Source organism: Aphelocoma coerulescens, chromosome 2 (assembly GCF_041296385.1).
Source record: "Aphelocoma coerulescens isolate FSJ_1873_10779 chromosome 2, UR_Acoe_1.0, whole genome shotgun sequence".
In the NCBI taxonomy this organism is placed as follows: Eukaryota; Metazoa; Chordata; class Aves; order Passeriformes; family Corvidae; genus Aphelocoma; species Aphelocoma coerulescens.
In genome coordinates this window covers 41104225-41128340 of record NC_091015.1, presented here as the reverse complement: position 1 = coordinate 41128340, position 24116 = coordinate 41104225, and the positions used below count along the sequence as shown (strand labels likewise).

Below are 24116 nucleotides of genomic sequence, written 5' to 3'. Positions count from 1 at the left end.
ATCTTTCAGGTGTTGAGCAGTAGAGAAGATATGTAGGTATTCCTTCTGAAACGAAATGTGAAACTTGTATAAGTGTTTCTGGAAAGGACTTACCCCGCTTCCCCCCTTCTCATCAGTGGATATACCCTGCTCAGTGTGAGCATTGGTGGCCAAACTTGGGCATGGAGCTGGAGTGAAACCTGCTGTTGGTATGGTTGCAGGGTTGTTGGGCTCAGATCCTTGCAATGAAACTCATGAGTTTTAATTTGAATCTACAAGTGTGAGAGAGTAATGGCACAACACAGTTTGAAGCACACTGAATAGTGTATTGGGTGCCAATTTTGTGGTTTGGGGTTTTTCTGTATTAAAATTTCCCAGTATTTTTAATACTGAATGAGCATCCCCTTTTATGTTCTACTTCAGGACCCAGCTTTCAAGTTTCAGGTTGCTGTGTGAGATTATTTTGATGTTTCGGAGCAGTATATCACTATTTTAGGGCAACTGTTTTGTAGCAGTATTGCTAGCTGAGATGACAGGCTAAGGAAAACTTTGCAGACTTCAAGGAAATTTTCTGCCCTCCCTATTAGTGAAGCAGCTCCTGACTTTCCTTGCTTTATTGAAAATGAAACCTTAACTGGGTTGTGTGTGGTTTGGGTTTTCGTTCTCCCTTCCTCGCCTATTTATATGATCAAATGCTGAAATATGCTCCTACTTGCTTGAGAGGGAGTGAAAACAGCTGAGAAATGCTACAAAACTAAGACCTGTTTCTATTTTCTGGCCAAAGCACGTTTGTTTCTTGATCTCACAGTCGCTGTAGTGTTGGGGGTGACACCTCCACATGAGGAGTGGTTTGGGCAAGGCGGCTTTGTGCTGTAACCTCTGCTTGTGCCTTGAACAAAACCTGTTGAGAAGAGCATTTCAAGATGTAAAACACTCACTGCAGGCCTGGGTAGGTGGTGGTGTTAGGGAAAGGAGTGTATTTTAAAAGGATTTGGGGGCGAAAAGGAAAGCTTTTGATTTTATTGCGAGACAGGAACATCTCTAAAACTTGTTTTGCTTCAAGACTTCACTGGCTTGTATAAAGTTAACTGTTATAAAAAGTCCTTAAAATGTGAAGCACTTTTTTCTGAGAGAGGTCATTATTGAGCAATTAAAATGTGAGGCAGAACTAAGTGTTTGAACACAAGACACTTATTTTAGCTGCTTTGGTGTACCAAAATGCAGTTGAGATGTTCTAAGCCTCGACTGCTCTCTTGTCCTCTCTCCCTTCCCCAAAGCTTCCCGGGATGGCCAGGCTGACCCTACTAGCTCAACATACCTGAGCCTAGCCGAAACTGTGTTAATCTACACATTCTTGTAAATCCCAAGGGTTTTGTGGCATCTCTGGCATTTATTTGTTCTCTCACTTTGGGGGAAGGGAGGAGACAAAAGACTTGGCTGTGAAGGCAGCCAGCACACTGCCAGGCTTTGCAGTAGCACTTCAAAGTGAATGTTTTGTTTACTAGATAAGTAAAAACTGATGTAAATTTGGGGTGAAAATACAATGAATTTACTGATTCTTACCCTCTCCTCGTAACCAGGGATGAAGAATTTTAGTCATGTAAATATTAGGAAATAGTCCATCATTAGATTAATGAAAAGCTTAATATTAGAACAAATGTATTTATTCAAATTTATATTCCTTACCTTGAAGTAAAGTAACATTCTGAAGTATCATCGTGGTGAATTTAAAAAACAAAATAACAACAAACTCTTAAAAGTGTGTGAAGGAGAGCCCAGCACATATACATGGGATTGTCACACCCATTTATAACAGAGAATTAGATACTGAAGGCCTTAAAGCTAAAATAGAAATACTCCTTAAGAAAAGTGGAGGCTTCATGAAATGTAACAGCTGTCAAATGTGTAACAAGTATTTCTGCAACAGTTCTTTGGACTTGAAATGATTTTGACCTGACATTCCCCCCTCAGCGTTCTGTTGGTTTTTTTGAATTCTGTATTTGGTTTTGCCCCTTTTAGTATGACAGATGCTTAAATGTATGACACTGCTATGTATAGTCTATCTTTGCAATAATGTTTTCTTTGGGTTTTTTTAAAAACTATTTTCTTTAATTTATCTGCAGGAGTCGGAAGCTTCAGATCAGGAATATCCCGCCTCACTTGCAGTGGGAGGTAGGAAGTTACTTAAAAAAAAATTATATCTTTGCTTAAAAACTATGTTTCTGTTTCTTTCTTTATCCACAGGACTTTTCCCCTTCCCCCACCTTTCACTTGCTTTGCACACACCACCCATTCTGTTCTAGGGAAAAATCCTTTGGAAGAGGGAACAATAGAGCCTTCTAAGCAATTCAGATAACTGCCTTCATTTCTGTTCTCCAAGTTAACCATAAAAAATGTTGAAATGGATTCTTTGGTGAATGCTAACTTCCTGATGCAGTCACTCTCTTTTTGAAAGCTTGTCCATTTTGGCCCTTGCTGGTGTTTGGTGTATGAGTTCAGTAAACTTGATAAAAGTTCATATTTAAATACTTAGTCAAAAACCTTTACAGAAGCAGAAATTTAGTTCTGGTCCTTTGGGTGGTGTGGGCGTGGGGTTTTTTGGAGGCTTTTGTCTGTCTGTTTTTCCTTACTCTTTTACCCAATTATGGCAAATTGGTCATTCACAGTATTCTGGTTATTGGCTCTCACCAGTATAATACATAATTGCTGTTTACACTCCACAAGTAGTGTTCTAATTTTTGCAGTAGGTGGACTACTGTGAGAACAGATAGATCTGTTTTCTTTACTGTTTTTCTACCTTATATGTGTATAAAATGTTTTTTCATGTTTTATTAGTTGTAAGTCATCCTCTTGCCTTAGGGAAGTTAGAGGGTGGAGGGTTTGGGGATACAGCTCCAGCAGCATTGTTCTCCAGCAGGTTTGGTCTGTTGCTGTCATCTGACTTTCCATCTGCAGCTGCTTCTTTGTTTGCTCTGCCTGATTGCCTCCTAGCTTTGAAGGAAAATGGAGGCATTGGTGTGTTGAATCAAGGCTGTCAACCACAAGGTCTCTGTAAGGTACCAGCACACATCACCTCTCATTGCTCCAGCCTGCCTTTCTGGTACCTGCTGTCCATGTGAGCTTTTCCTCTGTACTTCCCAAGCCTTGCATACCCCTCTGCTGAACAGCACCCACTTGATATCTTTTATTTCAATTTCATAACTGCTTTTTTATGTCAGGCTTCTGGGAAGAGTAGTAATAGAAATGGTTGAGGCTGACTAATTTGAAGATTAACTTATTTTTTGGTACAAAATTACTCTGAGGATTTTTTGTAGGAATAGTAAACATCAGAGCAGAGGCATACAACTCAGATGTGAATACACAGATGTTTAACAGAAGGTACTGTTGAGCAGACTACTTAAAAATGCTTCTACCTGCTCATGACTCCTTACACATGCAGTTAATATGGCTCATATGTTACAGGTATCTACCCTGTTTCCCATCTGCTTTCTGACTTTTAAATGATCCCTCTTCTCCATTGTTGCAGTTTCTGTGGTGACATCTGGTCTCAGACAGATGTTTTCTCTGTCCATCTTTTTAAGAACACTTTGTCTTCCTAAAGTTCCCAAGGAAGAGTTAAAATTGTCCCTCTTAGCATCATCTCTCCCTTGCCTAGGTGTCCTCAAGTTACTGTAACAGACCTGACCCTTTGAGTGCAGAATTTATAGGCCCCCAAAATTTCTACAATACTTTTTAAAATTCTCTTGCAACATCAGGGTTGCCTGCCAAGTACAGTTTGTCCACTAACTTCCTAAAGTTTTTCTTTGTAAGTGCTGGTGGTCTGGCACCTCTGCACTTCAGCAGGTAAGCTTTGTATATCCTTAAAACGGTGCTGGTGATTTAATTCATTAGGGAATCCTCATGTCAGTTTACCTTGTGTTTCGATATCTTTTTTTGGTGTTAAAATCCTTGAAAAAAACTTCCTTTGAACTCTGTAAGAAAGTTTTTGACGATTCCCTCTTAAAAAAAGTCTTTCTTAGTGGGGAGAGTAGAAATGTGTACATACAGAGAAGTATTTATATTGAAGCAATGTTCTTGCGTAATATTTTCTGAGTGGATGGTGTGTGAGGGTGCATGTGTAGCAGCTGGAGTGATTTTACTTAGATTGTGTCTTATAGTCCCTCTGTGCCAATTTGCTTGCCTCATCACCCTTTTGTTAATTGCTTGAATCAAGACTGACTTCTAATAGGTGTGAAATCCTTAAAACCAGACCAAAAAAAAACTGATGAAAGAAGTCTCTAGGTTAGTTATTGTACCAGCCCTCCTGTATGTTCCATATTGAAACACAAACCACACTTTGTGCTCTTCAACACCTTTCCTTTTACTGTGACATAGGATATGTGAAAAGAACAGCAGAAATGTTCTTGTGAATTGTTTTTCCCTGGTATAGCCGCTATTAGGAAGGTTACAGTGCCATTCTTTGCAAAAGCTGTAGTAACTGTCTTGTTTTCATTTTTTTCTTTATAAAAACAAGCTCATTATAAAGCCTGTGGGAGTGCCCCTAGAAGTCAGTGTGCATGCCTCTAGTTCAGTGCTTCACACAGCTGTTCTTGTTGCCAGGGTGTCACACGTGGCACCTGTATGCCTTGGGCCACGTGGGACTGGGACCCAGTGAGCATCTCTGTGCACAGAGATGGCCCTTGGCTTATAACAAAACACCCACCGGGCCCTCTCATAATAAGGAAGGCATCCATAATGTTCGCAAATGTAGCTCATCTGCAACAGAGTTTGGAAGTTGCTCCCACTCCTGAGCACCACAGAGAAATTCTGCCTCCCGGTTTCCAAAAGCAGAAAAATTTTCAGGGAATATTGAAGCTTAATTTGAACTGAGAATTTTTTGAGATCTGTCACCTGAGGAAGGGGCCCAACTCTTGATATTGGTCCTTTGTTATCCATGTGGGTAAAAGCTGGCTTTTGAGATTCATGGAATGCTGGAATAAATCCATTTCTGGTCAAAACCTAGGAACTGTTCCACTGGTGTACCCTCTTACCTGTCTAACAGTCATGCACATCTATTTAGTGCCTTTAGTAGAAGAGAAGAGAGAAAACATTGAACTTTAGTGATAAGGAAGTTTTGACTTCCCCTTGGAAGTAACTGGGTGTCCTGAAAATTTGTGGTAGGACACTTGGCCCACAGTGATTCCATATAGGTAGGGAAACGGGGTATAAATGGCCACGGAGTAACAAGCATTTATTAGCAAGACTTTTCAGGAACCAAGTATAGAAATTCAGATAAGTTATTTGCTTTTCTAGCTGCCCCTTTTGACAAAAATATTCCAACTGGTGCTCTCCTTCACGGAGGTTGACATTACTGATTAAAATACTGACTCTTAAAACCAGCCGTAGCAATTGGGCTTGTAGTTGTTTCCTCTGTGTAATGTAAGACCTCACTATGCACTTATCAGACCATCATTATATAAGCAAAAAAGGTAAGATAACCCTTTTAGACCATATTCAGAGCTAAGTGGTGGAGAAAAAGGCAGATAATGAACTGCTATAATCTGCTGAGTTACTACTTTGAAACAAAACCGCAAGGTTGCTATCCTGAAGAGCTCACTTGAAAAGTGCAGCTGTAAAAGATAAAATTCTAATTTATTCCAAGGCATTCAAGGTTAAGTTTGTACAAAACTTGTCTGGTAATTAATTTGAACTTCACAAGATTTTTGGCAAGGTTCTGCAGGTTTCTGTATGTGTGGGTTGTGTACTCTTGTGCTCCTTGCCCAGCTAGGAGAAACTGGAGGTGTGGAGGGAAGACAGCATCTCTGTCTGAACTAAGAAAATGTAGAAGGTGCCTCAGACTGCAGTTGGAGTCTGGACTGGTAGAGGATTAGCCAGGATCATGCTTTCTATTCATCCATGGGTTCACTTGCATCTTGCCTGTTCCCTCACTGGACTGTCTCTGAGGGTTCTGGATCAGTGACCTGTTCCATAGAAGCATCACGACTTCTGCATGCATAATCTTCCTTTCATGCTGCTTACATATAATTTGCCTGTAGAGGTTATTGTATCCATTTAGTAATTTGGAGAACTTGTGCATGATCAGATTTTTTTTTAAATAAATCATTTTATCTCGTTGAAAAGTCTGTTTTGTGAAGCAAACTCTCCAATGGTTAGTGCATCACTTTGAGTATGTGGGTAGTAGTAGTGTAGTATGTAGTAGTAGTATTCTTCCCCTTTCCTATACTTACTCCTGAAGTACAAAGCCCAGACTGATGCTAAGAATCACGACTAGTGAAGAATTTGGAATATCCCTGCTTCCCATTCTCCACATATACCAGTCTCATCTCTTACTCTTTGAAAACAAGTACTCTGACTCTGTGGTTGCTGCAGAAAAGTAAATAGATTTCTTATTACTCTTTCCTGAACTGCAGGCTGTAACGTACTGATTTGACTCCTAATTTGTAATGGCAGGTACTCTCCCACTTAGCCAGTGTGTATTCAGCACTGGAGGTGTATTTGCAAGACAAAATTATACATCCTCTGGAAAGAGATCTAGGTAAGGTGATTTAAAATTGAAAAAAACAGAAGTACCTAGAGTTTGTTTCTGATGTAACACAATGGGAATTTGAGTAGAGTTCTGAGAAGGAACTGTGCAATGCCAACCCCTTTTATTTCTCTTTCTTTTAAAACATTTTAAAACTAGCATCTACCATGTAGAAGATGCTTCAAGAGATTTTCTTTCCAAATATTTTTTCCATGTTTAGTGAATAAAACACTAGAGAACAGACTTTCAGGACACAGATGGTGCCAGAAATGGCACTTGCTGGCTCAGCAGGAAGGTAGCTGTTGAAGAGTTCCCACTTATCTTCTGTGGGCTTATTTCCTTATCGGTTTGGATGGAGCAGATAAACAGATAGTGTTGATGAACTTGGTAACAAAAAAGGTAGACTAAAGCCGAGCCTGTGAAGTGTGAACCTGTTGAGTGAGCAAAGAAAGCAAGAAAAATGCTGTCAATGTGTATTCCTAGCTTTGCTGTGAGACTTGCAGGTTGCTTTCGGGGACAGAAATGTGTGGGAAGGAAGGTCTGATTTAGCTCTTCTGAAGGCAAAAAAATGTTACTAAACAGGGTTTGCTTTTCCTCCCTTTTTCATGGAAATGAAAAATGAAGTCTCATAGTTATGTTGAGACCTCTAATGTTTCAGATTTCCCAAGCAGAAGCAGTAATGGAAAAGGATTTCTAGAGCAGCAAAGTGAGCGTGGGTTCTGCATCGAGATTTCTGACAATACAAGAAAGATTTGAGCAATCTCCACCTATCTGTGTATTTTGTAAGACAACTTTGTTTCATTAAAAGAATAGAGACTGATTCTCACTGAGCAAATGTTTCGAAATCTTACAATGCACATAACTGCCCTGAGGATCTGTTGTAGCTTGTATTGCTGCTTGGAATGAAGCAGCTAAATTCTGTGGGGTGGATCATTTGTTCTTCAGAGATGCAGTGTATAAACTAATCTTGATGAATGGTACCTGCTTAAGATGCAGACTATTTCAGAATACCAAGGATATGAAGAGGACAGGTGGGATTCTTTTGGGTTTCAGGAAAAGAAAGCCAATGAAACTACAGCAATTAAAAATAAGTTAGGATTATACAAAGCAGATACTTCTCATAAAGCCAAGATGTAAAGAGGAGATGCAGGAATGAGCTGTAACTACAATGGAAAGAATTCTAGAAGTAAGGTGAATCAACAGTAAAGATGTATAAAATATATTGAAATATGGTCATTCACCTCAATCTTTCTCCAAGAATTCTAACTTAATGTAGTGCTATAAAAATGTTTAGCTATAAAAATGCTAGCAGAACGCTAGGCATGAACAAATCCACTGCTGCCTGCAAGGTGTGGGAATCTCTGGTAGGGATCTTTGAGAAGGAAACAGAAAACAGAGTGCTCCATCAGGCACTAAGCTGTATTTCTTGCCAATTACTACTTGTCCTACTCAGCAGATGAAAGGAGAGCATGTTATTCTGCTCTCTGCAGCAGTCTTTTACATATTTGAAGACCTATGATGCTTTGGGAAGGTTAAGGAGGGAGTTTAAGTTCTTTCAATCTCTTCTCAAGACTCTTATTGCTAGGCTATTGATTGTTCTGAAGTCTCTTACCTGGGAATGTCCCATGAGGCTTCTCCAGAGTAGTTTCTGTAGTTTAAGATCACTTTGAGCTCTTGTCCCCAGGTATATTGTCACTCAATTTCAGCTTTGTGCCATCTTCAAATTTAGTGAACAGGAACCTGATACGACACTAGATGGTGTAGTCCCTGCAAACCCTGTGAAATGGAGCCTTTTAGTTTGACAGTGGCTGGTAATCACTCTTACCTGACAGTGATCCCAAGGTCAGCTTCTCACCTGCTGTTGTACTGTTGTCACTGTTGTCAGTTTGTTGTAAGGGACTGTGTCAAAAGCCTTTGGAAGGGCGATTCCCCTCCTTCCCCCAATTAATTCTGTTATTATGAGAAACTGGAGAGATTTATCAAGAAAAGAGAGGGTGATTGTCTTTCCTTTGTTAGCTGACCTGGGACACACACTCTGAATTAACTGCTTTTCCTGAGCTGCATATATTGCCCATTATCTGGCTGGGCTTAGCTGCAGGTGAGGCAATCTGATATATGAAAGTGACTGTGGCAGACCACCCAGTTTTGCACTTCAGATGACATACTGGCTTATGTTGGGATTTTAATTGCCTGGCTTAATTATAGGGGGTGATATTTACAGGTATATGTGAAGTAATAAACACCTCTTGCAGGTGTTTAAAATACAGGGTGTGGGAGTGAAGGTCCTTGGATAAATATGCAATCAGCATATTTCTCACTTGGATTGATTTATTCATACAAATGTGTTGGTTACAGCACTGCTGATAATTGTCATATCATTGTTATAAACAAGGGGAAAAATCTAATGAGCAAAGTTAATTTTCTTTGATATTTTCACTACAGCAGTTTTTCATTTAAGTCAGAATCCTACTAAAAACAGTTGATAGTGATGCTTTTATTAAGCATCTGCCCCTCTGTAAGACCTAATATCCTGGAAGTCCCTAATAAAGGTATTTTGCTGTTCTTCTGTTATAGTTCTAGGCTTAGAAAAGTAGCATTGCATTAGTTAACACAAAGCTTTCTCCAGGAAACTTGTAGTAGCTGAAGTAATGAGTAGAGAAATTAGAGGTGAGGTCAGGGCTCTGTTGTGCTAAGCACCTAGAAGATACAGAAGGTCTTCCAGCCAGAGGAACCTGTCATAGTGTTAAAACCCTGTTTCAGAGAAATCAAAAAACTCACAGGATCAGAGCTGTTTGACTGACCTAGTTCAGAGGTGCAAAAGTTGCTGCTCTTACTCCAGGTGGCCAAGGTGATTAAGCCAAAAGAAGACAAAGTAGAAGATTTTGGGCTGTGCTGCAGGAAATGTGGTGTTGGGTAGATGTTCAGGTAGCCACAGGACTTGTATGGCGGAGGCAGGAAATTTGGCTGAGCAACTTTTAAATAAGGTGCTGTGAGGTGTCTCAGCTTTTTGACCATGATCTTAAGCAAGCTGAGTAGTAAGGTGCAGTGACCTCGGGCAAGATTTGTGAGATGCTGTGGAGGGGATACACAAGGAGAGGAGGAAAGCTTCCATTTGGACCTGAGATTGTTTGATCTGTTGCCTTGTCTGAGCCCCACAGCTTTGTGATTCAGTGAGTTGTCTACATACCTGTATTAGTGTGTGAGTTGCTTTTGGTTGTGATGGGCTCTGTCAAAACACAGCAAGCTGGTGAGTTTTAAGTGTTCAATGTGGCCATTCCAGCTAATACGTGCACAATATTTGCCTTTTGAGACTGCATTTGTAGCCCTGTGTGTTACTTTCCTTTCAGAATTCAGAGGTAGAAATAGCTAAGAGAAGGGTTTAAAAACTAGAAGAAATGTTTCAGTGCAACTGTTTGACCAAAATTTCTCCCCCCATCCAAATTTGCTCCATCGTCCTGTGACTGAGATGAGAAAAAGTCTGTTTTCATTACTGGTTTTTGGTCTTCTGGGATAAAGGAAATCACAACCTTTAATCTCTTAACTTTTCAGAAATGTTCTAATACCTACAACAGTTGTTAGTGTGCAAGAATTTTGGCATTGTCATCACAGGGTTGCCGGCACTGTTAAAACAATGTGTTGCTCACAAGCCTAGAATAATAGTTACTTGTTTACCCTGTCACTAGCAGTGACTCCAAAACTTGAGAAACTTAACAGACACATGAAATTTTCTTGGTTCAAAACTTTTTGGGAAACCAGCCAGCAAACCTTAGTTTTTATTTGCAGTTCTAGAAAGGTGTTGGTGAAGACCTTTGTTCAAGGTCTCAGTTGTCAAGGTGTTGCACTCCTTAGCTATAATTTCTACTCAAGGAGTCACTTTAATCATGAGGTAACCACTTTATCCAGCATTGTAACATGTTTGTTCTGAGAATTCCAAAACCATTCAGGTTGGAAGGGATCTCAGGAGGTCTACAGCCCAACTTTCTGCTCAAATCAGCACTCTGTATTGACCACATTGCTTAGGGCTTTGTCCGGTCTTGGAGATCTCTAGAAACGCAGTTCATGCAACTTCTCTGGGTGACCAGTTCTAAGGATTAATTATCCTACTGGTGAGAATTGTTTTCCTTATACCTGGTGAGGACATCTGTTGTGTCAAGCCCATTGTCTCCTGTTCTCCCACCCTCCACCTCTGAGGAGCTTGGGTCTATCTTCTCAGTGACCTCTGGGGCAGGCTGCTGCTATGCTCCCCCCAAAGCTGTCAATTTTTCAGTCTCAACATGGCCATTTCCCTCAGCTTTTCCTCACTGGAGGTGTGTTCCAGTCTCCAATCATCTTGGTGGCCCTTCACTGAATTCATTACAGGTTTCAATGGGTGTCTTGTACTGGAGGTCCCAAAACTGGATTAAGTATTTGCATGTGATTGGTTACCCCCTTTTACTCAGTATTCATTAGCTTTGCTCCATCCATTGCTTCTAAGTTCCTGTTAATACAGGTTGTTGTTGACTTTCTTTGCTGCCAGGTCACAGACACTTTTTTCTGCCCTGCATGTAGAAAGTGGCCAGATAGTGTACTGTCCTCTGAGCCCAAATGTTTTTCAGTATAGCAGCATTACTGGAAGTTAGGGTGGATGTGGGACTTCTGCAAGTGTCACCCATATATATAGCAGGGGAAACATGCCTGGGAATGGTATTGCATCTGCAGATAGATCTTAGAGGTTGTATGCCATTGCTGGATAAATTTCCTTAAACACAATGATAAATTAAGCCACTGTTCAAACCACCCTTAAGTGAGACAGCCCGGAAACAAAATAAGTAGCACCACCACACTGCTGGGAAGAGCTTCATTTCACATGTAATTGTTTGATCTTGTTTGCCTCTGGTACTCCAATAGCATAAACCCCAAAATGCTGAGGGCCTACTTGGTGAAAACTGTAGTTTCTGAAACTTGCATCCTCAGATTAGCAAATTGTAGCAAAAGTCCCAAAGTATGTTTTTGGTCTATGAAGTAATGTACTTTTTTAATAAGAAAAAAGTACTTATCCCTGTCAAAGCTATTGACATAGTTTTTCTTTGTCTTTCACATGGATATTTACTCTCTCCTAATTAATTATTCATGTTGTCTGACATCCAAATCTTGCTCACTTAGGTTTCTCTCTGTCAAATAAGGAACCAGTAGTTCCTACTGGTGTTGGGTCTTCTGCAAAAGTGCTGGGTTTAGATGCTGAGAGTGCAGCCCAAAAACTCCTGAAGAAATTAGACGTCTATGCCTTTTCTGTTGGCATGTGTGAAGCCGCTGGTAAAGCTACATGATTTTATAAACAAAAATGCCTTTCAAATGTTGTAAAATCAGTGTGATCAAGAAGCTAGTTACTTCTGTCCTGCTCTTGGGAAGTTCTGAACTGTTTCAGTTACCTGCCTTGAAAGAAGATGCCACTAGCAGGGATTGTTGATTCAGACTTACCTATTGTGTAATTTGATAAAAGAGTTGAAGGAAATGCATAAAAAGAGTTGTTCCGCAGGCAATAGTAGGAGAAACTTTGAGCTCTTGTTCACAGTAGCCAAAGGAATAGAAAAATGTTAACTTCGGGTGGCCTTGATGATTCTTCTTCCACTCTACTCAGTTTGTGCATAAAGAACATGGAATCTGCAACAGTGGGTCAGAAGAGAGGTTAATGTATAGTCATGTAACCCACCTTTGCTGTGCCTTGGGAGGGGTACAGGAATAAGGGCAAGGGTGTAGTGATAGTCCACCAGAGCAGTCTACTGCTACTTTTAGTGTTTTGCAGCCCTGATGTCTACTGACCTAAAACCCGTGAGTCTGTACTTGGGCAACTAATCTAGATTTTCTGGTAAGCATGTTCTTGAACCATGCAAACTCCTGACATCTACAATACACTGCAGTGAAGTGGCGTGGTCTTAGGGCATGTTGAAGGAAGAACCATCCCATTTCACATGCTTTGAACTTCCACCTACCTCCCAGCTCCTGTATTGGAAGGAAGAGTAAACAGTAAGTAATAGCTCTGTTAACTTTTTCTCCCTCTCTATTTTCCTTATTGTTTTAATGACCTCTATTCCTCAGCCTTTCTTTTCCATGCTGAAGAGGTAGAGCCTGCTTAGCTGTTTTTGGAAGCTGTTTCCCATTCTTTGATTATCTTTGTCCATTCTTGGAAGCTTTTATTGATTTAGAATTGAGGAACTAAATCTGTGCATTGTTCATTTTAGATTGTTTCACTCTATGAAAGTAGTTGCTGTCAGAGACCTCTGTGTATGTATTGGGCTTTGCTCCTTTAAACAACAACACAAACCCCCCCCCCCTCCAACCCAAGCAAACAAAAAAACTGAAGTAAAACCAGTGGAAAGCTAATAAGTGGAATGGGGCTTGCTTCTTATGTCTCAAGAGATTAGCAGACTTTTCCTTTTTATGATGGCCATGGCAAAAATCAACATTATCAGCAGTGCAGATCATCCTCTGGGCATGCTGCTGCTTGCCAGGAAATGTTACATTTGAATCACATGCGTACCACATGTTGACTTAACTTTATGCAACTGGCTCTTTTGTGGAGGGAGGGAAACAAAATGTGATTATTTCCAAGGGTCTGGCTAGTTCCAGTCCTGTTGATGCTATAATGGTAGTCAGCACATCTCTGCTCACAGCTGTACTTAGACGTGTGGGATTTTTGTCTCGTTTGCTGGCCAAGTAGAAACTGGCCCTTGGGCTATCTCTCCAGTGAACAAGTCTTGTGGGGCTGCTCCTGACACACACCTTCTACTTCATTGCTACTTGTACAAGTACACTGCTGGATTGCCTCCATGCTCCCTCCCACAGTCACTGTTTTGGTTGTAGCCTTGAACTTGACCATTTAAGACTGAGGCCCCATCTGCGACCCTTCTTGCAGCTCCTACTTGCTTTCATCCAGTGCACAGAAAAATCTTGAGTTATTTCTTGGATGGGGGGGGGGGAGGAAGAAAATGAGCTCAGCTGCAGAATCTCCTACAGAAAAAGGGAGACATACAACTGAGGCAAGCAGTGAAGCTGTTGTATCAAGAAGGTGGAAATGTCACAGTATTATGGGAAGACAAGAGATACCAACACAGTCTGCAGTTGCATGATGCCATTTCATCCAGCAGCTAATGCTCACTCCAAGAGCCTGGATGCTGTGGGGATTTGGGTACTGGTTGCTGGGCTGAGGCCTTGAAAAGCAGCAATTTAGGACATGAAGGTAGGAGGTCTCTAAGGTGTAGGTGAACACCAACCAAGCCAAATCTGCTGAGCAGGGGGAAGAGAGGTGAAGTTCCTGCTAATTTTGTGTTATTCTAAAGCCCAAAGCTCCCTCTTATCCTGTGTCCTAAACTGGTAGCCAAGTACATGTGGGCAGGGAGGGAAGGGAATGTAACTTGAAATAGCTCCCTTCTTTTCAGGCATTGAATGTTGTGGCAATCAAAAAGGGGGGATGTGTCTGAAAGCCATCAAAACCACTTCCAAGCACATGACTTCTAGTGAAGCAAATGAGCAGGATTTTTAGAATATAATGCAAACAGGAAATCACTCTGAAAACTGTAGCCCACCATTAACTTGCAGGGGGAAGGGAAGACAGATTAAAACTATCCTTGCAAACAGCTGCTTTGTTATAAAACCTAATAGGGGATTGAATGCATGTGTAAGAAATGAATCCAAATCAACACCTTTTATTGGGTGCTGGGTTTTTTTTGTTGCTCTTAGTAATAAAATCAGGCTGTTATGTGAGTAGTAGATAGCTGTTCATGCAACAATTTCACTTACTTGCTCACACAGTTCCCTTACACAACTCACGGTTACCCAGTGTGAGCAGCAGCAAGGAGGCCAGCCTCAACTATGTACTTTGAAGTGGAGGGTTATGATGATGTGCCAGTGGCTTCCAGGAAGGTGTTGCTCAGCCCTTTGTTGCATTGGATGTATAATTAAACCTGTAGTCTTCACGACTGCGTATAGCAGCTGTTGCCCTTTTGGATGCGGTCCGAGTTAAGAATCTGCTGCCCGTTAAGCGCATGCTAGTATTGTTGTGGAGATTCAGCCAAGTTTTGGTCTGGGCAAATCTTATATCCTACCTTCTCAGCACTTGCTTCCTTTTCTTGGAATGTTGTTTTCTGGTATCTCTGCTTTTCTGTTCAAACCTATAGGAAATTTACAGGAACCATCCATGCAAGCTTACAGTGAAGTGATGTGTATTGCATCCCAGCTACAGGAATTGTTTTGTTTCTTCTTTTTGGGTACGGGACTCATGTGGACCTGTAGCGTGGGATCATCTCATTATCCCTAAGTTTGTGATTTGTGGGTATTGGTTCTTGCAGCCCAAATGGTTGCTGCTTTGGATTGCTATCACAAGCTGGGATGACTTAAGTGCTTTAGTGACTGCAACCTTATAGACTTGCTTATTGCCATTTCATTTCAGCCTCTTGCTAATGTTCAGTAATTAGCATGTGTGTAATCCATCAGTAGGTTTGGGTTTCATACCCAGGAGGTAATCTGTTCCTGGTGACATCCCATTTTTTTCAAACATGTAGTAGAACAAACAGTGCAGTGGTAGGAATACTTGAAAACATGGCTTTGTGTCTGGGACTGCAGTGGGAGTGTGCAGAGGGGATTCATGATAGCACAGCTGGGAGAATCCCAATCACTGATCTATCTTCAGTAAATTGTGATGGACTATGAACACCTTTAGCATATACAGATGGCTGTATAAAAGATATGAAATTCTTTTAGCTATGCTATGTATACCCACTACAACTAGCCTTCAGGTATCTGAGCTCACTGGCTGTGAAATTCATTGTGGGATCTAGGAGGGTGGAAGGACTTCGAAATATATCAGAAGAGAACATAAACTTTTGCCAGCTCAGCAGCTGGGAGAAGGAAAAAAAAAACCCAGGTGTTCCTGCCTAATGTTAGAGACAAGTGCCCATGACTTGCACCACTTTGCTACATGACCGATTCTAGTCTAAGCCGATGTCTGGTGATGCCTCTGGACCCTACAGAAATGCACATGCTGGTGACTGTTTTGTGCAGCCATTCTGTAAGTAACTTCTGTCTTTGTAAAGCAAATAGGAGAACTCTCAAAGCAGTGTCCTCACTTGACTAATGAAATATCTTAACCTGCTTCAACATGGAAGTGTGGATTTGTTTCCAAAATAGATGTAAGCTATGCAATGCTTTGTTTCAGCTTGTCAAAATCTGGTCTTGCAGCTTCCCTGGGATGCACAAGGCATCGATGTGCTTGCAAGTGCCCTTTGCGCCTTCCTGTTTAAAGTCTGCAGGCAATCACCTCCTCCATCCTTTTGGAAAGTTCCTGTCTGTTGCAAAGCAAGGACAGGAACAACTTCTTTTGTTCTTGCAGTAGGAATACTTGATTTTCTGAGATCGTGCATGTCAACAGCTCCAACTAATTTCCCATAACTAACCTGTTTTGTGGCCACCCTTGTGCTCTATTGTTCACGTTTCAGTTGTGAAGTGGCTGTTAATTTCTCCACCATTTATACAGTGAAGTAAGGCAGCCTCACAGAGGTGAAGCAAGCAATGGGTCATTGACACTGCAATGTGTAAGGGGTGTTGGAGTTGCAGCCTCCAGTATCCTCGGATTACATTGACTACTCTGCATTGTTCCCTGTTCTTCTTCATGGTATTATCTTCTGAGCTTTGTGGGATTAAAGGATTCCCCTCCTACACGTAACTTGTAAGATGTCTTTCTGCTTGGCAAAGAAGGTACAATGCTGTCTTTTGCTTGCATTTTTGGTACAGTGAGGCCAGCTGTTTTAGTAGCTGATGGGAGCTTCACAAATGCAGGGGAGACCTTCTAACCTTGAGATTAAGGAGGGGAACTCCTGAGGTGTGTCTGGTCATATGACCTTTCCTGTGTTGGGGTGATGACAAACTTGAAAATCTGTTACTGGTGATGCCAGGCTGCATATGCAAAGCTGCCTGGAGCTGATCCCAGGATTCTACAAGGCAGGAGGTTCTTGTGCTGGGCTGAGGGGACAGCAGGCTTTTGACTGTAGAGCACAGGAGTGTCTGTTGGAGATCACTGCTGCTGCTCCTGAAGCCCATTCCTTGCAGTGCTTGGCACCAGGAAGGGTCCCCATGTGCATTTGCACTACCTTGCTAGTGTAGTCACAGGCATGGAACTCTGCGGTGTTGTGCACATATTTTTAAGGCTTTAAAAAGTAGTTTTAATAAACATGAGCACCACTGGATCAAATACTTAAGTGAAAAGACCACAGAGCTTCTGACTTGCAGCAGAATTTGCCCCTTTCAGAGAAGCAGGTGGTACAGGTTGTGTGAAAAGGTGGAGTGGAAGTAAAGTAATATGCTGTTTTCTGTACTGACTAAGAAAAAAAGTAATATTTGAGGAGCAAGCAGGTTGTAGACTGCCCGGCAACTAGTAGAGTGAAAAATCTTCATGGTGCAGTGGCATTTGACAGTTTTTCTCTTTAGATTTCTAGTTTTAGTGGAAGTAAGTACAACCAGAAATGATCAACAGCTCTTCTAGCAGAACTTTGACTATTTTCTACTCTGTATGTGGTAGAAAATATGATCTCTTCTGCCTTCTTATATCTAACCAAGTTCATGTGATTGGGTTTGGGACAGAAGAAATTTCCATTTTGCAAGTAAGAGAAAAAAGTTGCCTCCAGTCTCAACGGGAAATTTTCAATGAATAATGATAGTGTCTAAAGCATAAGAGAGGGCAGTGCTGACTTTTTCTGCCAGAAAGATCTGTGTGTGTGGGGCAGCCCCTTAAAAAACCCTACTGTCTTGTGCAGCGTGTTGGCTTGGTTCGCTTGTCACTACTTTAGGTCATGGAAAATGCTTCTTAGTTGTAAAAGTTAAGAGTTTGAAGATTTTTTTTTTTTTTTTTGAAAATGTGGAAAAAGAAATACTTCTCAAGAGTGTTTATCTTTTGTCATCTAATTGGAGCAGATAAAGGTACACCCTTCCTTTCACAAGAGTTTTCTCTCATTCAGGCAATGGTAAATTTATAATCAAGTGAGGGATCATTTGAATACTAGGTTTCAGGACACTGTTATCATCACATTCAATTTGTGTCTAAGAAGTTAATTATAGATACTGAATATTAGTTCTGCTTTTCTTTTTGACATCCTAAACTTGGCAAAAGAAAAATGTAGATTATAAAAAGATTGAAAATTAAAGTCTCTAGCTGAGTTCTAACATCTCATGCACAGTTACTTAAACTTTAAAAAATGCTTTTAAATAGATCTTTCCAGACTGTTAGTCTGATGCCAGATGAACAGTTTAGGGGTATTTCTATAAATCAGCAAAGGAAAATTTTACCATGAGCTGAATCCCAATTTTTGTCTCCAAAGAAGAAAAGTTAAAAAACAAACCCAGACATCCCCCTGCCACCCAAATAATCCAACAACAACCCCAAGCCCAACCCTTACTATGTTTGTCTTTAAGCCTGCTAATAAGTATTTTCATAACCTTACCTGAAAAAAGCCCCACTGTGGTTGTCCATGAATTATTCTCTCATTTGGAGTCCCTGTTTTCCTCCTTGCAAAGTATTTGCTTTTCACCAGTTTGGTTTCCTTTTCCGAGTTGAGCAAAAAGTGAGCTAAATAATAAGCTTCTGTTATCTTACCTGCTTGGTAACCTTTCTGATGTTGGTGTTAGCAGAGAAGTGTAGGTGCTGTGAGCTGTCCTGGTGCACACTGGGGTGTGTTTTTTCAGCAGGCAGTTTACCTGATTGCTTTCTAGGCTTGCAAAATATTGGGTGAGGCTTCATACCTGGAGACTTACTGCCCCAAAAGGAAACTCCTAGCCTGTGAGCCAAGGTCCTGTCCTTTTTGGTAAACAAGAGTGCTCTGTTATTGCCTTTTTTTTTTTTTCATTTCTACTAACTGTTGGAGGAAGATGCTTTTGTTTTCTCGACTCCCACCTCCCTGTCCTCCATGCTCTAACCACAGCAGCTGCATGATAACATCCTTATGCTGTATTCCCTGTGTACTAGAGGGCCTCCTGGGATTTGTAGGACACACAGCTTTCCTGGGCCTTTTGCTTCCATCAAAGATTAGGACAGGGATGGGGGCAGAGAGCATCTTATTTTCCTTGCCAGGGATCAGTGTCTGGTTACATTGGTATGGAGAAGGTCTTTTGTGAGCTTCAACTAAAGAGTTTTGAATCTCTGTGCATGGATTTTTTTTCAGCTCTTGTGTAGTCCTGGTGCTGAAGATGTCATTCTTTCCAAACCATTTGATAGCCAAAAGTTGGAGGGTACAGAGGCAGTCAGCATTCCAGCAGTACTTGAAGATGCACAGAGTGAAGGGGTGGGAAATCTTAAACCTATTCTCTTTGGGGAGTATGAGGAATAAATAGTTGGAACTATATTATTGTGAGTATTTGTTTTACAAAAATAAGTATGTTTTCAGATTGCTTTGTTTCTTCTTGTTCTAGTGAGAAAATTACTTAAAGTTGTAGAAACACTATAGTTGTTTGCAGGCATAAGAAATACCTGGTAGGTGATATGGCAAACATTACTTTAGAATTAATAGACTACTTCACCACTTGCAACTTTATGGAGGTTTTCTATAAATTGTCTAAAATCTCTGCTACTATTTAATTTTAAGGAGAACTGGAAATAATTTTCTAAATGAAAAAAAAAATCTGTACAACCAGAACTGCCAGGAAGTTTTATATTGTGCTAGGTCAAGGAGGTATTCTTAATATAAAGCCTTCATATTCTGTGCTAACCCACAACAGGAATCTTTGCACCTTTGATAAATGTCAGCATGTGTATCAGATGCACACAAGATCCTAAATTAAGACTTTATGTTGTGGCTATCTTGTGTATTAAGCTATAATCTCTAGAATGCTCAGCTTCTATCAACTGTTCACAGTCATTAAGAATGCAAAAATCTACCAAATGCAATATACAGGAAGGAAATGTCCAGAAGTAATCTTAGACCTCCTAATTCCCTATCCATTGCTACCAAGTCATACTCTGCTAGGGTTTTAGAAGACTATTAGTTGAATTTGGGAAAGACAGATATAAAATAAACATTATCAGCAAAGCATATGTTTCATACAGAACTGATTGTGGATTATGTTGTTCTGCAGAATGCTTCTGAAACTAGAAGTTTTAGAGGTAATAGTTTGCAGTCCTGTAGACAGATTTTCTGTTCAAAAATGTCTGAGTAACACTTTGCTTGTTTACACTTTTTAAGGTCTTCCGTACCTTGTTGAGTTCATGAAACTGCTTTTTTCACCCCACTGCTTGTGTTGCTTAACTACCTATCATCTGATTGTAACTAATTTCTCGTAATCAGTGTTATGTGATGCTTGTGGGTTTTTTTGCCAAGGTATGATGGTCACCTGAAACACAGGTAACTTGTGCTAGGGTGCATTAACTTCTCTTTTATTTCAATCCATATCACTGCCTCTTGCATGCTTTTGTGGCTTTGGCATATCTGGCAGAATATCTTGCAGAAGCGTTGCTTTTCATTTCCCTTGGAGAGAGATCCAGATGTAGCAATGCTGTCTAAGGAAATCCTGCTGCTTGACTCCAGCTGCAGCCATAAGGGGGTCATTAACATGGTCTTTGCTCTTTCCTGCAGTCCCATGCTATTGTAGCTGTTGTCTCCTCTGTGGTGTATCTGTTAAATCTGTTAATCAGCCCAGCCTTTCACAATCTATCAGTGAGAAGATCTTTACTCCAGGAGTAAGAAGACTGAAGATCGGAGAGGAAATGTGGGAAACTAAAAGCCATAGCTTCCTCCTTTGTTTTCTTGTGACATAGGAGATATACAGTAACTTTGGAATATATCTGAATGTTAAATTTGTTTCTTATTTCTAATAGCTACTTCATCAAACTGATAACTGAGTAATGTGAGAACATGTGCTATCCCCCAAAATACACACCCACAGGGCTACCCAGTCAGGTGCAAGTACCATGATGCATACAGCTTGCACTGAAAGTGGTGTGCTCCACATTAAAGTCTGTTTTGGGATCATCAGAGACATTTAGATGAGCAGGGCACTTGCTCTTTAATGTGTGTCCTGCATATTTCAGTGATTTAGTGAAATCTGGGTTTGTGTGTTGATGGAAGACCACCATAAGCAAAGGTATTTGTCATTTGGACATTTTCTAGTTTGGTTTAGGTGGGGCATACAGGTTTTTGTAAATATTCCTGAAGTGTGTTGTCCAGTGTTCCCTCTTGTTCATGATGAGATCACTTTGTGTTGTACAGTTCTTCCTAGCTTCCTCTTACAGTACTTAAGGGATATCTGTGGTCCTCACTTTGTACACTGATACTTCATTACAAAATTTGCCAACGCCACCCTCTCCTGCTTTCTCTGGGCTGTGCTTCAGTTGGTGGGGCTTGCCAGGGCATGGAGATGCAGCTTCCATCTTGCAGGAGTCCTCTGGGTGGGTCTTGCCTAGTGCAACCCTTCTTGACACCGGCAGGCTCCCTGGGTTTGGCTGAGGCTGAGATGTTCCTAGAGTGCAAGTGCTGTATTTTGTGTGATCTGGATTGGGAGACTGCCCATTTGGCTACACCCCTCCCTCAGTGACGGCCCAAAATAAGCATTGCGCAAATCGTGAGTCCCTCAAACAAGCAATCAGTGAAAATTGCTGTGCTTCCACTAAGATTAAGACTAATCAAAGTGGGCAGTGATTGCAGGAGTCAGTCTTTGCTTGGAGCATGTTCTAATGAAGCCTTTGCTGCCCCATGAAGGCACGGAAAGAATATGAAATGACACAACCTACAAAAACTTTACCACTAATTGCATTTTATGTTGTTCAGCTACACCACAATCTTTCTTGGTCTCATTTTTGGTGGAAAACCCTTCTGGTAAAGAGGAAAATTTTGTGTAGGCTAAGTAAGTAGGAGACATTGAGCTTTTGCTATGAGGTGAAACACAACTTCTGTGGTAAATACATTTCAAAATGCTAATCTTAAAAAAAAAAAAAAAAAAAATGTTGACACCCCCCCCCCGCAAATCAGTGAATTCCTGTGTCTCCAGTTAGTTTAAAGGAGAAAAAAAGATGGTATAGGAAATGCATATGGTTTCATTTTATGAATTCTAGTTTACTGTGTGAATAATTCTTTATAAACACAGCTAGTGATTTAAGTGATGACTCATTAATGGTTTAAAAGAAGTATAGTAAAAATGAAACTTGGTTGTTTGTGTGAGAGCTATTTTTGTGTGTGTGTGTTTTTGTTTTTTTTTTAAGTTATTTTGGGAGTTACTTTCAGTGGAACCCTAACAGTTCTCTACAGCAGAACGGTGATTACCTCACTGGTTTTCTTTTTGCCTTTAGTACAGTGGCAACAAACTGGGAAATGTTGATGCCAGGAAAGCTAATTATGGGCAAAGGTACAGCTTTAAAGAAGGGCTACAATGAAGCTGATGTTAAAATGATGGTAAATTTTGTTACTTTTTACAGTACCAGATCATATCCTTTTACTGTATTGAAGCTGTGATTAAAACCCAGTGTAATTCTAACTTCTTAAGTATGTCACCTCAGTGATCCTTGGCTGGCCAATTCCATTATATGCAGGAAAATTCTTCTTCTTGAACACTGGTAGTGATCTTAAGAAGAAAAAGTTTAGCAGTCATTAAGCTTTAAAAGACTTAAAGCTCTGTATCTTTTCTTATATGCTAGCTCTTCAGAATGAGGCTTCTTTTTATGATTAGTTATATAAATCACTGTGTTTTATTTAGCACTTTACTGAGAGTATTGGACTTAAAAACAGTATGCATGCATCCTAAAATGTGCATGAATGTAAGCACTAAGTTACACTGATAAAATAATGTATTTAGATTTCGGAGAACTGTCACTACCTGTCCATTTTACTACAAAAACTTGTCTATGCATAGAGTTGCAGGAAAAACAAGTAATGGAGGTGTGTTCTGCACTTGAGCAATGTGTCTCTTAGTAATATTGTTGCTTTTACATCTTCCAATTAGCAGAATTTAATTCTAAAGATAGGCTGGGCTTAAAGTAATGGGAACTCCAAATTCAGTGACTCGTGGGAGGTTCTAAACCAGTCTGCTTTTCTCAGCCTTGCCTCTTCATGCGTGTATAATCAGGTCTTGAAATCCATAGTTCTTTTCCATTATCTAAAAGATGTACATGATTTTGGATGATCTTTCTCTCACACCCTCTGCTCATCTGAAAAAAAAAAAAAGGCAACCACACTTTCAGAACACTTCCAATGAAGAGTTAGAATTATTAACTGAAGTTTTAAAATAAAACACTTGCCTTGAATAACACTGTAGTATATTACTGCTGTTAGATTAGAAACACTGATCTATGATTTATAAGCAAGCTATTGACTTGGTGGACACTTGGTGTGACACAGTTTTAACAGATGCCAATGAAATGTTGTTGCATTTTGTATTAAGACAGTCCTTTTAAAACAATACTTGCTTTCATTTTAGGCAAATTAATTCAGAATGAAGGGTTTCAATTGCTTAACAGTTTGAGGCAAAGTGATAAAAAAACAACCCTGAGCATAACATTGATGCCTTCAGATTTATGCAATTATATACCAGTATCCTCTTACTTTTTTTTTTTTTTAATTTTTACTTTCCTGATGCTTTTCCACTTTGCTGCTGATTCTCTTCCATGAATCTCACCTGCTCTCCCTGGTCCCCTTTCCAACAGAGTGCAGCACGGACCAGTTTGGATCCCATGTGCAAAGCCCTGTGTGGGTGAGGCAGTCCCAAGGGTCGGAGTGGGAGGGCCAGTGGTGCAGGCAGGCTTTGCTGTGAGGTTGGAACTGAGGGTTAAGTGTGGCCTGGGGTGACACAATTTGTGCTTTCCATGACTGGGAGTGTGGGGAAAGGGCAAAGGTAGCTACATGCCATACCTGAGATCAAGGTTTTGAGGTTAATGTGCAGCAACCCAGTTAGTTATTGCTTGGGCTTGGAGGGCAGATTACCTGCACCCTTCACCCCTGGGCTGTAGGGTTTAGCTGGGTAATTTTTCAGCAGTAGAGTATCGAAAAAGCTTTAGAGTTGAGCTCTCTAAATTTCAGCTCTGTGGATGCTCACAAAGCAGTCATGCTGGGCTAGTTTGTGAAAATGTAACCTGTGGTTTATGCAGACAACCTGAGTAGTAGCATGGGAGTATGATCTTATTTAGGAAAGAAGCTGTAATATTGGGGATTAGGTCCACATCCTACTTTGCTTATCCAGACACAGTAACTTGGAACTGTCTTTTGTTTTATTCTGTTTTCCCTTATTTTTTTAGCAGCATGTTTTTTGTGATGTATTCTCCATGAGCAAGTGCTGAGTGAGGTAGTGTTAAGCAAACATCTGTTCCTATGGAAAATTAGTGGGATTTATGTTTCTCAACACCTTATCTACTAATGCAGCCAAAAAGAGATGCAAATCTCTCTCCACTCTGTTTTCCCCCCTGCCCAACCCCAAGTTGTACTTGTTTTCTTGCTTTGCTGGCAACAGGAATTTTACACAGTGGTCCTGTGCTGTCCCTATTTACTGTCCTAAGAGCAGCACAGTTTCCACATGAGTCACAGCAGCCAAGGCCATGTGAAGCTGTTAAATCAACAGTCATTCTGGTAACCCTTTAGAGCAATGTCTGACCACATCTTGTGCCATCCACTCT

General features: G+C 40.6%; 1 protein-coding gene across 1 annotated transcript in view; it reads left to right on the top strand.

Moving 5' to 3' along the window:
- IGF2BP3 (insulin like growth factor 2 mRNA binding protein 3) overlaps positions 1–24116 on the top strand; it is a 113324-nt gene that overhangs the window by 23084 nt on the left and 66124 nt on the right. Inside the window, exon 4 of the mRNA XM_069007115.1 lies at positions 2103–2151. Within this exon, the coding sequence (XP_068863216.1) occupies positions 2103–2151 (49 nt within the window). The remainder of the gene's footprint in view (positions 1–2102; positions 2152–24116) is intronic.